General features: G+C 41.1%; 1 protein-coding gene across 10 annotated transcripts in view; it reads right to left on the bottom strand.

Moving 5' to 3' along the window:
* Positions 1-986: 986 nt before the first annotated feature.
* Positions 987-16750, bottom strand: part of LOC131227138 (rhomboid-like protein 19) — a 77789-nt gene continuing 62025 nt past the window's right edge. For 6 of the 10 annotated variants that reach the window (XM_058222858.1, XM_058222861.1, XM_058222862.1 and 3 more), the window contains one exon: positions 15030-15507. In XM_058222858.1, coding sequence (XP_058078841.1) covers positions 15402-15507 — 106 coding nt within the window. In that variant the 3' untranslated portion in view covers positions 15030-15401. Of the gene's footprint in view, positions 1848-15029; positions 15508-15875; positions 16179-16750 lie in introns of those variants that run through there. The other 4 variants (XR_009162077.1, XM_058222860.1, XR_009162076.1 and 1 more) reach the window with 4 other exon arrangements.

Genomic DNA, 16750 nt, shown 5'->3' with positions numbered 1-16750 from the left:
TCAGCTACAGATCTGGAAATCCGTACGGGAAGATCTCCAACGTATTAGGAACCCTAAATGGGAATGTTTCTCATTACCTAAATAGGGGAGCCCTTAACTGGTGAAAGGTACACATACTAATATCAGATACGACCGGCGACTCTTTTCCAAAGAGATCATCTCGTATAAAGACCCAAGTTCCTGACTAAGGCATTGGAGGGTCCCCTGTACTAGCCAAGGTCTCCTTTATCTCTTTCTTTCCTATGTGCAGGTTCTTGAGAGTCTACTAAGGAGGGTCTACAAGAAAACTGCATCAATAACTATTTTTCTCTTTTATTAAGTTAGCTTTATGTTACCTCCCTTCTTTTATGGCTTGGGCATGTGTCTTGTAGTTCCAAAACTCTTATGCTTCAACTTATTTCTCTATTGATGCAAATGATGTATTGAAGAGCTCACAACTAGTAACTTGTATATATATTATAGACGCAATACGTGTTCGCTTGTACCCCAAGTGTGGGGTTGCGATGTAGAAATAATCTTAGTGAGACTGAGGTCGTATCCATAGGGACATAATATGTGTGAATCTTCTAAACTAATTAAGAATTAGAACTAGAAACTAAACTTAAAACTATATTTAAAGAGATGTTGTTGTGAAGTGAACTATCAATAAAAGAAACACTAAAACATCAATGATCCACTTGTAGCCATCTTAATGCATCCTTATTTAATTCACTTAATACTTTAACTAGAATCGAAGTCCTAATCTATCAAGTTGGATGATAGAGCGGTTAAAACACCATAAATAGTTCCAAACAGATTTTGAACATTCATAGTATTTGTTCCACATATAATCGTCTTGTTGATTTGATTGTAGAGAGTTCAAAGCATCTACTATGTTTGTAGTCAATGGTACATCAAAGAATTCTACAGATCAAACAATCACAAAAATAGAAAATAAAGCATTCATGGAAGTTCCAAAGCACCCACTGTGCCTGGAGTCGGCGATAGATCAAAGTAATAATAAAAAATACTTTTTAAATTCAAACCATAACTATGAAATATTCAACATGAATATCATGAACGTGAATCAAAATAAGAAAAGTACTAAAATAAACTACAAGTTTCACCTCTAAAATCTAGTTAAGAGATTAACCAACCAAAGACATAATTAAGCTACAACTCTTTAGGAAAAATATGAAAAACTAACTAGGAAAGAAGAGAGAACTCCTTGGAAGTAGCTACACCCCTTGCTCTACTCCTCCTACCCTAATTCGTGCTTAATTGCTTTGGAGAACTCCAATATATAGGCTTTGTCTGACCGACTTTGCAAATTGTCTCAAATTTACGCACTCTACACTCCTTCGATGTCATCGAAGGTTTGAGTTCGAGTTGAATTTGAATTGGAAACTGCGCGCATTTTCACACAGCATAGCCTTCGATGCCATCGAACAACTCCTCGATGTCATAAAGAATGGTCTAGAACTGTTCAACGAGTTAAGCTTTAAAAATCCTGAAATCTCAATGTCATTGAACTGGCTTTAATGACATCGAATTTTATCTTCTATGGGACCGAACTTTGCGCCCAATAGTCTAGCAACCAAACTTGAATTTTTTCAAAATTTTCAATGCAATCGAGGCTCCTTTGATGGCATCAGACACTTACTGTGATGACATCAACAGTCAAGTTCCGCAACTTCTGAATTTTGTACTTCGCAAACTTGATTTTCTTCCTTCACCTAGTTTTCTTAGATATTAGACTCTTGAAATCTTCAATCTTGGTTACCAAAGATCCATCCTTGCTTTGGTAATTCTTGAGCATCAATTTCCACGCTTTTAGCATCCTTTTCACCTTAAGCTCATGTAATCACCTCACAAGACAAACATGCATAAATATATCGATTAAGTGTTATCATGTTCATAAAACCAAAGTATAATGAGGAGGAAATATGCAATATTTGAAACTCAACACACCCCTAATCAGCATTTTTCTAGTCTCAAGCAAAACATGTGTGAAGCAAACTTTCAAATTCCTAAAATTCAAACCTTTTCTAGAAAATAGAAGTCTATGTATTCATGCATGAATGAGTAAAAGTTCAAGATGAAAGAACAATACTATGAAAACCCAAAGCCTAATTTCATGAGTAAACAAATGAATTAAATCCTCCTTCATCAATTAATCAATAGATTATGTTCAAACATCAAGTTCCTAGTGTGCTCAGTGAATCCTCAACTCAATTTCCAAAATTGATAACTATTGTTTCACAATGTCAGCCATGCTCACCACTTTAAGATGAACAGATCAACACAAGTACTGATTCCAAACCTATCCCCTTTTCACTTCTTTTTCCAGCTTTTGGATTTTATATCGACGACCTTTTTCATATTATTTCTAGTCTTTTCCTTATTTTTCAGTGAAATCTCATTGAAATATATGGCCTTTTTGTCGATCTAACTGTTTTCTACCTGGTGTTTTTTTTTCTTCCTCTTCTTTTCCATTATTTTTAAGGTGGATAAGGATTTCTAGACTTGGTTCCTAACGCTTTTCAATAATGGACATGCTGAAATCAAAAATTCTATCATTCCTCATACAATATGAGTCAAGTGTGAATGGTGAATTAGATTCGATTGATGCTTAAACTTTCTTTTAATTAAATAATTGGGAGACCTTGGCTAATAATTTATACAGTTGATTAAACTCTAAAATTTCAAAAACTCAATTTTATATCTTATCGTATTACTTAAATCATGCTCAATAAGATTTTCACTTTCCAAACTAGTTTTGAAATTGAAAATTTTCCGAGATAATTGCTCGAAAACTAGGAAAACATAGATGTCTACTTAATCTCACACCCCCCAACCTAAATTCTACATTGTCCTCAATGTAAAAGATTTCTACAATTTATTCATCATGAGATAATGAAAATAAAAAAGTGATAAGAAGATAATACCTGAAAAAGGAGAATTGAAGCAGTTCCAAAGTTCTCATCATGTAAAGGGAGTTAGCACAGAAACTAAACAAAATTAAATAAATATCAAAATCCTAAATCCTAGGAAAGCAATAAACCTAACTACAACCCCATCGGACTAGGAGGTCAATCTTGGCACACATGATCAATCAGAGGGATGGACGTATCCTCTGAATCAAACTTCTCAATGAGTGGCTTTAGACGATGTCCGTTTACTTTAAAAACATGACCATTGATTGGATTCTCAATCTCCACAGCTCCGTGAGGATAAACTGTTTTGACAATAAAGGGGTCGGTCCAACGAGATCTTAGTTTTCTCAAAAATAAATGGAGGCTAGAATTGTACAGATGGACCTTTTGATATGGCGCGAATGTTTTTCGAAGAATGTTTCGATCATGGAACTTCTTCATCCCGTCCTTGTAAATTCTAGAACTCTCATATGCATCGTTCAATCTCTTCCTGTTCATTAATTTGCAATTTACGTAGCAAGCCGACGTTGTCCAAGTTAAAATTCAATTTTTTTATTGCCCAATGGGCCTTATGTTTTAACTCCACAGGCAAGTGACAAACGTTCCCATAGACAAGTCTAAAGGGAGACATTCCAATGGGGGTCATTTAGGCAGTATGGTGTGCCCATAAAGCATCGATTAATCAAATTGACCAATCTTTACGATCGGGTTTAACCGTCTTTTCCAAATTTTGTTTGATTTTCTTGTTAGAGATTTCAACTTGGCCGCTTGTTTGTGGGTGATATGGAGTATTCACTTTGTGTGTAATGCCATATTTTTCCTTAAACTTCCGAATGCCTTATTACAAAAGTGCAACCCACCATCACTAATAATGACCCAAGGTGTACCAAACCGAGAAAATATGCTTTCTTTTAAAAATTTAATGACCGTGCAATGGTCATTATTTCGGCACAAGATTGCCTCAACCCATTTGGTAACATATTCTATTGCGAACAAAATGTATGTGTTTCCAAAGGATTGGGGGAATCGTCCCATGAAGTCAATTCCTCAACAATCGAATGCCTCAATGGTCAGAATGGAGTTCAAAGGCATCATGTTTCGATGAGACAATCCTCCTAATTTTTTGCAACACTAGCAAGCTTTGCAAAACTCATGTGTCTTTAAACAAAGTGAGTCAATAAAAGCCACACTGCAGAATTTTAGCCGTGATCTTTTTAGTAGAAAAGTCACCACCACAGGCCTAAGAATGACAAAAGGAGATTATACTTTAATGTTCATCATCTAGCACACATCTCCTTATAATGTCTGGAGATTACACTGCATTCATGTATATTGGTTGTGCATATCAATACATTCGTAGTGGAGTACGAAAAGTATCAGAACCTTTATATTGGTCTTACTTTGAGGATTTAGTTGAATTGTGTTAATCTTGAAGGATAACCACACTATGAGCAGTGCATTTACCATCTCCAATCATATAAATGATGCAGGTGATGTACAGGTTGAAGATATGGGCGATGCATGATCTCCATATGAAAGAGTACGAGTGACATGGGATTATGTTGTTGATAGTTTCATTTTAGTTTAGCTTTATTTATGTTTCATGCTGCGAATTTAAATATTTGTAATAAGCTACCACCTAAGTGAGCATTAAATAATTAGTTGAACTTTTATATTTAAATGACATAAGATTTATAGTTTGGTTGGTTTTATTCTCGTGAATGAATACCTTCATTAATTTGATATGAAAAAAATAATATGCAATTATTAAGTATTCATTCATTCATTTCATAAACACCCGAAATTCCCGAGCATGAGTATGTACTTGGGCCATGAAAATTCGAGGTGTTACAACTAGTGTGACTTGTTCTTCCCAAGCAGAGTCATCATTCTATGGAGGTTGGGATCCCTGTGTTGGGGGATTAGCTTGCTTTTCCATGGGTTGCCTCGCTCGAAGGCTTTTGTTTTGGGGGTAAGATGGTGTTATATTTTACCAGAGTTGCCACTAACGAATTACTTTGATCCTACTGTCAGTTAGACCCTGTAGAAACGTTTAAAATTGAGAATCCAAATATTCTTACCCTTAAGATGACTCTTGAGTTTGCATTTCAAAGATTTTGAGTAAGGGACCGCGATTATAGAGATGGAAGGTGTTAAGTGTAAGACCTGTATCCTAGATCGTACTGTTTCGTAAGCTTCCACGGTACTTCCGATCGAATTTCGGCAACCCTCGACCTATTATCGGCATTTGCGACCGGTCCTGAGTCGTGTCCCATATATCTGAGTCAACTCGAACCGGGACTTGTATCCTTGCGACCGCCCTGTCATCGCGGTTCCGATGCTGCGTCTCGCGCGCCTAGGCATACCCGGGCCATGAGATGTGGGTTCGCGTTCAGTTCGAGGAAAATGCCGCATGTTACAAACACCGAAGGAATCTTTACGAAACATCACATCACTCCATCAATCAATGTTAAGTACAACCACCCCTCTCTTAAAGTCAACTCTCTCTTACAACTAAGTATATTCACCCATCACTCACCATCTCCCTCCCCATCACTTCATCACTCACATCACCTCTCTCTCTCTCTCTCTCTCTCTCTCTCTCTTACACCTCTCTCTCATCTCTCTCATTCTCCAAAAACAAGCAACCTACATCTCAACCCCCCATGAGAGCTTGGTGTGGCCCACCTTCCTACCACCCAATCCAACCCTTGGATCATCATCTCAATCGTCGAAATTGTCCCCTTGGAGCTCTAGATTGCATAGGTGGAAGAAGGAATAGAAGATCAAAGGTGGGTGCTCTTCTAAGGTTTGTTTTTTGTGATTTTGAAGATTTGAGGGCCCACTTATGGTGGGACCCATCTTAATGTATGCATTGTTTAAGGAGGGCCCATAGTGGCGGGGTCCCTCCCCTTCACACGTTCTTCCTCTCTCCTTCATTTTCACGTTGATGATGAGGTTTGTGGCCCACCTGGTGTGTGTATGTATGACCCACCAACATGTGTTACATCCATGCCCTTTAACTGCGGGACCCACCATGATGGCGTGCCCCATCTAGGGCTGTCCGTCCACCTGACGTCCAGTGTGCCTAGACGAATGGAAAATGCAAATATCATCTTAATCCATCATGAGGTGGGCCACACATGTGGACCCACCTTGATCGCGAAAGGGGATTGGCCTGTCTACCACCCGGCAGTTATTGCTGACGTATTAAGGTTACATGTTCTGAAAGCCTGATCACGTAGACCCCACCATGATGTATGTATTTGATCCACACCGTCCATCCCATTTCCCAGCTTATTTTAGGCGTTGAGCCAGAAAAAGGAGCCAATCCAAACCTCCAGTAGGCCACACCATCAAAACCTTTATTTTAATAGTGAATAACTGTTAGGGCCCACCATAATGTTGTTGTGCATCAAAAAAATGTTGAATATAGGGCTTGTTAGACCCGTCACAAGTTGGAGAACCCAATCAACAGAGTGGATCCTCCGGATGTGGGCCCCACCTACAAAAATCTCCCCAAATACAGAAAAATAAAAATAAAAAATTACATAATAGACGCTGCTGCTGCCAGTGTCCTGATGCATGTAAACGGGCAAGGAGAGTGAGCCCCACCTCAGGCCCCCACATTGATGCATGTGGAGTATCCACACCGTGCATTTGATGGGTCCCCTTTAGGCATGAGATTACCCCAAAAATCTACCGTTAATGTCACTCAGGTGGTCCACACCACTAACAGCATGAGAGTGAACGTTTACCATTGAAACCACTTTTTGGGTCAGAGTGATTTTGGATCTTTATGAAATTTGTTTTTCATCTTAATCCAGGTCTTTGTGACCTTATTAACAGATTGGATGGAGAATAGACGTTACGGTGGACCACACGTGTGGCCCCACCACGATGGTTGTGTTGCATCCTCACCATTCAACCTCTGGACGGTGGGAGGCTGGGTCCGCTGGAGTTCCTCGCACCAGCTGGCATAGCTGTTGTACTTGATGTCAGCAAGTTTTGTGGGTCCCATTTGGTGCATGGAATCTCCACGCCGTCCACCTGTTTTGCTATGTGGGCCACACCGCGATGTATTTGTTTTATCCACACCGTCCAGATGTTTGGACAGTGCTGGACATGTTTGGTCAGTGCTTGACAGAGTTTGTACGGTGCTGTGGCCCACTTGATGAATGTATTATCCACACGGTCCACCGTTTAGGACAAGTAGGTTGCCCACCATGATGTATGTATTCTTATACCCACACCCATCAAGACGGTGGGTCCCACCATATCCAAGCTATCCGTCAGCAACGTCCAGAGCTGGACTTATACAAGTAATAATATAATAATATTATATTACAACATGCAGAGGGACGATCGTGTTGTTATAAATAATATAATATATGGTGTGTGTGTGTGTGTGTGTATATATATATATATATATATAATATAAAGTATATTATGGTGGGCCCGATGTGAGAACCCACCATGTTGTATGTAACATATATACCCACCGTCCATGTACTCTGGACGGTGGGGCCTTTGCCCTGGACGTGGGAAATCCAAACCGTCCGTCCATTTCATTTGGTGGGCCACATGTGTGGACCCCACCATGAGATATTTGCTTTATCTATGTCGTCCGTCTGTTTTGGATGGGCGGGGCCCACATTGGTGCACTTATTATATCCCTATCGTCCATCTGATTTTCAGGATGGTGGGTCCCACTGCTGACTGACGTCAGCAAGTTTTGTGTGGGCCCACCTTGTGGTATGCGTTGTACCCACATTGTCCCTCCATGCGACCCTGATGATGTATGTTTTGTGATCCACACCGTCCAGATTGTCTGGACAGTGCTGGACCACCTTTGGACAGTGCTGTGGACCCCACCTAGAAGTATGTATTCTATCCACACCGTCCAGAGTGTTTGGACGGTGCTAGAATTTGTTTGGCAGGTGCTGATTTTTCATGGATAATATTGGACAGTGCTGATCATCACTGGTGCCATATGCCCCATAGAATGATAGTGTATAATGATATACATGTTACACTTGCAACTAGCGAAGTGATTTTTTTTGTATAGTCGAAGCCCATTTGAGGCCCAAATGTGCAGCCCAATGTGATGTATATATGACCTATGTTCGAGGCCCAATAAGATGTATACCCAGCCCAGGTGTTGAGGCCCATTGTGATGTATCTAAGGCTCGTGTATTGCGGCCCATATGATGTATGTGAGGCCCATGGGTTGCAGCCCATTACGGTGTATATTGCGGCCCAGGTTGTGGCCCGTTATGTTATGTTTAAGGCCCATGGTTGTAGCCGTTATGATATGTTTAAGGCCCATGGTTGTGGCCCATTATGATATGTTGGAGGCCCATGGTTATGGCCCATTATGATGTGTTTGTGGTCCATTTGGTAAGGCCCACTGAGATGTATTGTCGACCCATGGGTCGAGGCCCATTGTGACGTATTTTCGGCTCATATGTTGTGGCCCATTGTAATATATTTCCAGCCCATTTGGCGAGGCCCGATGTGATGTATATAAGGCCCATGTAATTAGGCCCGACAAATGTATATAAGGCCCATATGATTAGGCCCGACTTAATGTATATAAGGCCCATATGATTAAGCCCGACTTTATGTCTATAAGGCCCATTAGTGCGGCCCATTGATGCCACCCACTTAATGTATATTTGGCCCATGAGTGAGGCCCATTGCGATTGTACTAAGCCCTTGAGTGAGGCCCATGATGATCTATACTAGGCCCTTGTGTGAGGCCGTGGGCCCACTATACGTCCGACCCTATGTGGGCCACTCTTTGGGAGTAATGTTGGTTAAAGAACCACATTGATGGGCAATGATGGTTAAATGATAAGTCCACATTGTGACCTTCCCTTAGGCCTAGTTAGGCCCATTCTTATCATTCTCTAGTGGGTTAACCCAAATGAATAGGCCTCATTGATATTGCTTGGATCATTATCAGTCATCCATCTATGAACCCCACCTTAAGGCCGAGTATCAAGGCCGATTTTGGTTGACATGACCGATTTACCGATTCCGATTGTCATGACCGATTGTTGATTCCAATTATCGATCGATTCCGATTGTCATGACCGATTGCTGATTCCGATTGACATGACCGATTTGCCGATTTCGATCATCGATCGATTTCGATTGTCGTGGCCGATTGCCGATTCCGATTGATGTGATCGATTTGCCGATTCCGATTGTCGATAAAGGCCGATTGTCGAGGCCCAATATGATGTATATGCGGCCTGCATTTGAGACCCGTTATGATGTGCATTTAGCCCGTGTTTAAGGCCCAATGTGATGCATATGAGGCCTATGTGATGAGGCCCATTGTGATGCATTTGAGGGCCAAGCGATGTAGCCCATTGTGATGTATGTTAGGCCCATGTGAAAGGCCCATCGTGATGTATTAAGCTCTTGAGTGAGGCCCATGATGTTCTATATTTTGCCTTTGTGTGAGGCCATGGGTCTACTATATGTTAGGCTCTATGCGAGCCATTCCTTGGAGGCAATGTTGGTTAAATGTCCACATTGTCGAGGCCGATTGTCGAATACCGATTATTGATACCGATTATGAGTATGTGACAGCATAGCACCATGATACATGCCCATACGCATCATCTGCATGTTTGTTATGAGGTGTGATTAACCATTGCATATGTCATTGGGTAGGTTGATATGAGACTTACTGATAGGCGGAGGTTATCTCACATGAGCGCACGGCATGCGTAGGATTGATGTATAACTGGATTGTATGACTCATGCATCACGCATTTTGTGATATGACTACTGTACGCTCTAGCGATATCAAGGCCGTAGCCTCCACAGGCATATCGTGGATGGCCAGATGAGACACCGAAAATTTTGGTTCTAGCATACAGGCGTCATAGATGTCCTTGGGTGAAAATCTCTAAACCTCCGTGGCCAGGAGACGCCCCAACATCGAGACCGAGTGGATGTATATGAGCACATGAGGGCCGTATACCAGTAGGCCGCGTCTCCCATTGTGTTGTGGTCGGTTGGGAGGGGGTGTGACCTTACCCGCCTGAGTGAGGGGGCAATATCTAGGTTGAGTCTGACCAGCTTGAGGAATGGGTCCGCTATCGACGAGTTGGGCCCGATATTGGCAGGCGGAGAGTGAGGTCTCTTCCACTTACCCAGTTGTACACTCGGATAGGGGCGGCAAGCTGGCATAGAGTGTGATAGACCCCGGTGATGATCCCAGAGATGAACTATACTAATATGTGGACTTATTGAGCAGGAGTTGCATACTCATTCATTCATTCATTCATTACCCACTCGGGATAGTGGTGCGCAACTATTTGTTACGTATACCTTCGCAATGGCCAAGATTTCGGTTGGGGTGCGCGACTAACCTCAGATCAGGAGTTTATCACATTGAGTCTGACTATCCAAATTAGGTATGAGACTAGTTTGGATAGAAGTCTCTTGTGATGGATCCTATAGCCTGCAATATTACGTACTATCATCCCGACTTCACACTCCAGCGTGGTCATTCCATTCACACCGCATATTACATTACATCCGTAGCATATGACACTTTAGGTTACTGTGTTTCTGCATGTATGTGGTCTAGATGCGACTAACAGTATTCGTGAACTCATCAGGAATTATATATTGCATTGTATTATCGGTATCTGATATTTGGCTCTTTATGACTCCTCATTTATATAGCTGATCTGTATTGCATATTCTGATATTGATTAACTAATGGACTTGTCAGTATTTTCGCTTACTCTGATATCGTATGATTCATAATCTTACCAGTATTTCTGATAATCGTATGATTATGGCATTGTATTGAATACTTGGCACTTACCTCGCGCATACACTTACACTACCCTTTAAGCTTTCTATAAGCTTATGCACGATAGATGCGTGCAGGTGAAGTTAGGTTGCAGCAGCATGGAGCTTGGAGCATGTAGCTGACTTTTGGAGCTTTGATTTTGACATATGTTTTTCCCTCTCAACGTTGTATTCAAATGTTTATATTAGTGGATATGTGATGATGATGTTGACTTTGTGATTTGGGTAAACTTGTGGTTATGCTTATTACAAGATAAATGTACGTTAGAAAATCCTCCTTGTAGGATCCCAGGATCGAAACTTGGCATATGGGCGCTGGGAGCCGAGAATGGGGTACTATGGAGGCTGTTGGCACAGGATTCGGCGATCGGGATTCCTGTGAATCCGATTTCCGGGTTTGGGGTGTGACATTAAGCACCTACTCTGCCCATATAGAAGTGTCGTCTTCACAAGATTTGAACAATTTTTTAGGAATAGTATTAGTTCTCATGCGCAAAATTTGTAATGTAATGCAATGATGATAGTTGATTGGTCTGAATTTCTAATGGGCATGATCCAATTACGTCAGCAAGTCACTGAGCATACGTTCGAAATGACCGAGTGCAGGGTGCAAAGTATATAGAAGTGTAATGTATGGGATGCTTGATGCTTATGATAAAATGACAACTAACTGACTAAGTTTCTAGTGGGCCATGTCTAATTATATCGGCAAGCCATAGAGTATACACTCGCCAGCTAGATACGAGAAAACAATGGAATGTAACGTATCGTTGACATTTATGACAAAACGATGCCTAATTGGCTAAGTTGTTGATGGGTCAGCTCCGATTATATTCGCATGCCACAGAGCGTACGCCCACCAATTAGATACGAGAAAACGATAGAATGTAATGTAATGCTAATGTATGTGACAAAATGACATCTACTTGGCTAAGTTTCTGGTGGGCCAACTCCGATTATATCGGCAAGCCACAGAGCATATGTCAGCCAATTAGATACGAGAAAATGATGGAATGTAATGTAATGTTGATGTATTTAAGGAGCAAGGGGGTTGAGAAGAGAATAAGTATTGTGCAATGCTAATGCTCTGAATTGGATGCAACTTATTGAAACTTGAACGGTTGGATGGATGGTAATGTCGCAAGGGCTATATCAAGTGACTCAGATTAGGACTTTGATGGCTTAGGAGACTCGGATTCTGGCTAGGCTAGGCTAAACCAAGGTTGGACTCTCTCTCTCTCTCCCCCCCCCCCTGGTGGAGGGATGGCTAGGTAGCTAAGACTTCTTTGGACTTTTGGATGAGAGTACTCTTTGAATTTGTTGGCTCTACTCGATGTCTTTTAAATGAGAAGGGAGTGGCCTATTTATAACCTACAAACTCAGTTTTTTAGTGATTCCTGAAAAGTCTAGGGGCAAAAGATGGTTGAAGGGCCAAGATTGGAGATTGCCATGTGGCATCATCTTATGGATTGAATGAGTTGGTAAAATGGTAAATTGGAGTATGGAGACGGGCATCGGAGTAAATACACATCATCCGCTCCGCATACTTAGAGTCTGGAAAAGAGGGACTCCACATGCTTGAGGGAAGCCAACGCGAAGAGGAGTGCCATGTGGCCGATGGCAAGCTGGTTGCTGCCAATCCCCACTTGGACTCCCTGCTTCGGCAAGCATCCTCCCTCACTTGTGTCGAGGCTCTACTGTGAAAGACATGGTATTGTTGTTGCATACCGCACTCCGATTGGACTTTTGGTTTGGGCTTGGCTTTGGACTTAACTAGGTGGGTTGAATGGGTTGGTTGAACTAAATAGGCTGACCGGATGAGTTGACTCTGTAAGTTGACCATGTGAGCCGACTCGTCGAGTTGACTCAAGGCTCTAGGGTTTTAGGGTTTAGGGTTAAGTAGACTCAGTTAATTGCATTGACTGTGTTGATTTTAGGGTTTAGGCATCTAGGGTTAAGGTTTAGGATTGGGGTTTGGTTGACCATCCATTCGTTTTAATTCAATTAGCTTATCGGCCTAGGTTGAAGTGTCTACACATACATACCTTACATAGTGAATATGCATGATCATCGTTGTGTGTTGTGGTCACCACTACTTAAAATGGTAAATTGGAGTATGGAGATGGGCATCGGAGTAAATACACATCATCCGCATACTTAGAGTCTAGAAAAGAGGGACTCCTCATGCTTGAGGGAAGCCAACGCGAAGAGTGCCACGTGGCCGACGGCAAGCTGGTTGCCGCCAATCTTCACTTGGACTCCCTACTTCAGCAGGCATCCTCCCTCACTCGTGTGGAGGCTCTACTGTGAAGGACATGGTATTGTTGTTGCATACTGCACTCCGATTGGACTTTTGGTTTGGGCTTGGCTTTGGACTTAACTAGGTGGGTTGAATGGGTTGGCTGAACTAAATAGGCTAACCAGATGAGCTGCCTCTATAAGTTGACCATGTGAGCCGACTCGTCGAGTTGACTCAAGCCTCTAGGGTTTTAGGATTTAGGGTTAGGTAGATTCAGTTGATTGTATTGACTATGTTGTTTTTAAGGTTTAGGCATCTAGGGTTAGGGTTTAGGATTGGAGTTTGGTTGACCATCCATTGGTTTTAATTCAATCAGCTTATCGGCCTAGGGTGAAGTGTCTACACATACGTACCCTACTTAGTGAATATGCATGATCATCGGTGTCTGTTGTGGTCACCACTACTTAAAATGTCTTTTTACTTGTCCCAGACTTTCCATTCTGGCCCTTTTTATTTTTATTTTTAAAGAAAGAGACAAAATTTGAAGTCGAAATTTTCACGGAGCATTGTAAGCGATACCACCCAAACCTCATAAAAAAAATTCCCAATGGGGCCTGCATGAACAACATAAATAAATATTCTTATGATCCAATTAATAAGTGGGATGTAATAACAAAAAAATTTCGTGCACGTGGAGGTACACAGGTGACCATCCCACTGTACATTCATTCGATTTTCCACTTGATCATCTGTCATACACAAGATCAATGTATGTAACCACTCAATTATCCATCCAATTGTACGGTCATAAGGTTGTTTACATAATTATTGATATGAATTGTTGGTTCGACAGACCCTTTATCCGAGCCATCACAAAACCCATTTTGTATCCATCTATTGAAGAAAGCAACCGTTCATTAACACATACATAAGATTAAGTACCTGACCATCCAATTACATCTCTCGCGACTCATCATTTAATCATACATCACACACATCCGCCGACATGGCCACCCAAACATAGAAGTAGACTTTAATTTCAAGGCCTAGGAGATGTACTGAAAATCTGATAGTGTAGTTTACATAGGATTCACAAATGTGCCGCACAGGACCACGGACAGACAAACTGCTAAAATAGACTTGAGACTACAATCGAAAGATCACATGCCAATATAGGGCTCATTGGATACAGCCGATAAATAAAGGTTGAAAGTCAAATCTTACCCCAATCAGATGGTCCAAATTTGGACTCTCGAATGATCTCAAGAATGGATCGAGTGGCACTTGGGATTGAGTTTCAAGTCAAGCCAACCAGATTTAGAATTACAGTCCAAGCCATTCGAAGAAAACCCAGTCACACTTTCTCTCAAATCTATTTGAATTTCCACTATTTTGAAATAGTAACAGCTAACATTACTGTTTTTGGAATTTCCATCATCTTTTATCTGTTTTTGGAATTTCCATCATCTTTCATACACACCTTTCTTGAAAAGATGGAGAGAGAGAGAGAGAGAGAGAGAGAGAGAGAGAGAGAGCTTTTAAGAGGGATGGGAGGGAGAGAAAATATTTATTATTAAAATTTGAATTTTTTTTAAAGAACTAATGGGTTGGTCAGGCTCGTAAGCTTTAAGACAACCAAGTCTAAGCCCAGCTGGCTTAAGAATGGGCCAAAGTTTTGAGCACGAATCCAACCTGTGGGCTTGATACTCTAACCTAAGCTCGGCCCTTTTTTTTTTACACGCACAGTCGCGCACACACACACTCACGCCATAGTGGGATTTCACCACCTATGGATACTCGAACCCTCGACCAGGTGTTGATACTCAGGAGAGTCTACCACCAGAGCAAGAGTAAGGATCCACCTATGCTCGGCCCTTTGATAGCCTTACACACAACACACTTGTGAGGGACTCCGCGATCCTCGTCTCATCCCAGCTTGGCACGATAGACACTAAAAGGTGATGAAATAGTTTTCATCAAGTAAAACAAAAAAGCAGGCATGAAATTAAAAAATTAAAAAATCGGGAAGCACGTCCAAACGGGCCCTAAATTTGCCCCGTGGTTTAGATTCCAATTTCATAGTTTTTTCTTCCCTCCATTATTGATATTTTACTATCTCCACCAAAATCCCAGGAAACATCCTCTGCTTATAAATTAATTAAGATCGTTGGCAAGAAAAATCTTACCAGAAAACGTGTGCGCGCGCGCACACACAAACACACATACAGCACTTGCTGCACTTGAGTATGCAATTTTCTTTGAATAGAAGGCAAGAATACTCTATGGCACACCTGGAAACAAAATTCTCCACCAATAGAATCTCAAGTCATGAAAAACTGCACAAGCAAAGACATGGGCAATGGCATAAAAGCTGTACCAAGGGAAAGCAGCACACCTCCAATATTTCAAACATTCTCAGCTGCATCTCTCTCTGACGGATCTTTTGCACTCCCCACTGCAGAGACCTTCTCAGCCGCTAATCTTTCTTCCAGTGCCCGTGCTCCCCGTTCCCTGCAATTCAGTAAAGAAAGACCAATGGGTGAGGATATCATGTCATTCTCCACTCCAAACTATCTGAATACCAGTTACAAGAAGAAACACCCCCCGTCTATTGAAAGTCCAAGAAAACACAGCTACTAGCAGTGAAAACCACACCCTGTACTGCTCAGAGTTCACCCAAATAAAAATAAAACAAAAACAACAACAACAGTTTGAGAAGATAACAGCACGGATACAGCGCTAGTATGGGTTTTGCACTCATTTTGAAGCATCGAACAGGGTAAAGCATGGATAGATACTTATTTTGAAGTATCTAGGTTTGACATGTTTTAGGGAAGAAAAGGGAAAGATGTACTCAAATAATAGGAATGCTAACGTACGGTTGGCCAAAACGCACTCGAGCCATGCTCAAAAACTGGGTGGTCATCATTTCTTTCCTCCAGTCGAGCCTTTAGCATCACTGAACCAGTATGATTTCTGGTGATGGCTTATATATCGTGGGCATGCCAGATGAGTTGTCCAGATCTTGTAGACATCTGAGATGTGTCTCATTAAAACTGTTCCTCCAGTCGAGCATTTGGCATCACTGAACCAGTACGATATCTGGTGATGGCTTATACATGGTGGGCATGCCAGATGAGTTGTCCAGATCTTGTAGACATCTGACATGTGTCTCATTAAAACTGCTGAGTGAAGAGTCAGTGTGCAATTAGTATTCCCATCGTAAAATAACGTCATGTAGCCATATCAAATAATAATAATAATAATTAAAAAATAAAAATAAAAAATTTCAAGCAGGAGCTGTTGAGCTTTAGTCAACCCATTCATGATATATCATCTATTGAACAAAGCTTTTTGCATCAGTGATAAGAACATAAAAGGAAAACAAGGTTAGTTGACTAACTAGTTGTACATAATCGCACTAATACCTTACAAAGCAAAGAACAGATTAAAGCAAAATCCACCTTCAAAAACAAAATTTTTGATCTTTCGGTTTTAAGATATCATCAAGTAGATTCCAACCCATCATATGTACCATGTCTGGAACCATTCAATATGGATCCTTGAGTTACTTGTCATGAGAATGCATAAACCACCACTGAAAGAAAAAGAGAAGTTGATTGCACATAGAATCTTGAAAATTACTGTACTAGTTTACATCTCAATTTAATTAATTTAAAAATAAATAAAAATAAATAAAAAAAGAAGAAGAAGAAGAAGAAAACATTAGAATCAAAAGAAGAAACAAAACACA

This window comes from Magnolia sinica, chromosome 15 (genome assembly GCF_029962835.1).
Source record: "Magnolia sinica isolate HGM2019 chromosome 15, MsV1, whole genome shotgun sequence".
NCBI lineage: Eukaryota > Viridiplantae > Streptophyta > Magnoliopsida > Magnoliales > Magnoliaceae > Magnolia > Magnolia sinica.
The sequence above is the reverse complement of the archived record's forward strand: the minus strand, read 5'-3'. Positions and strand labels throughout refer to the sequence as shown.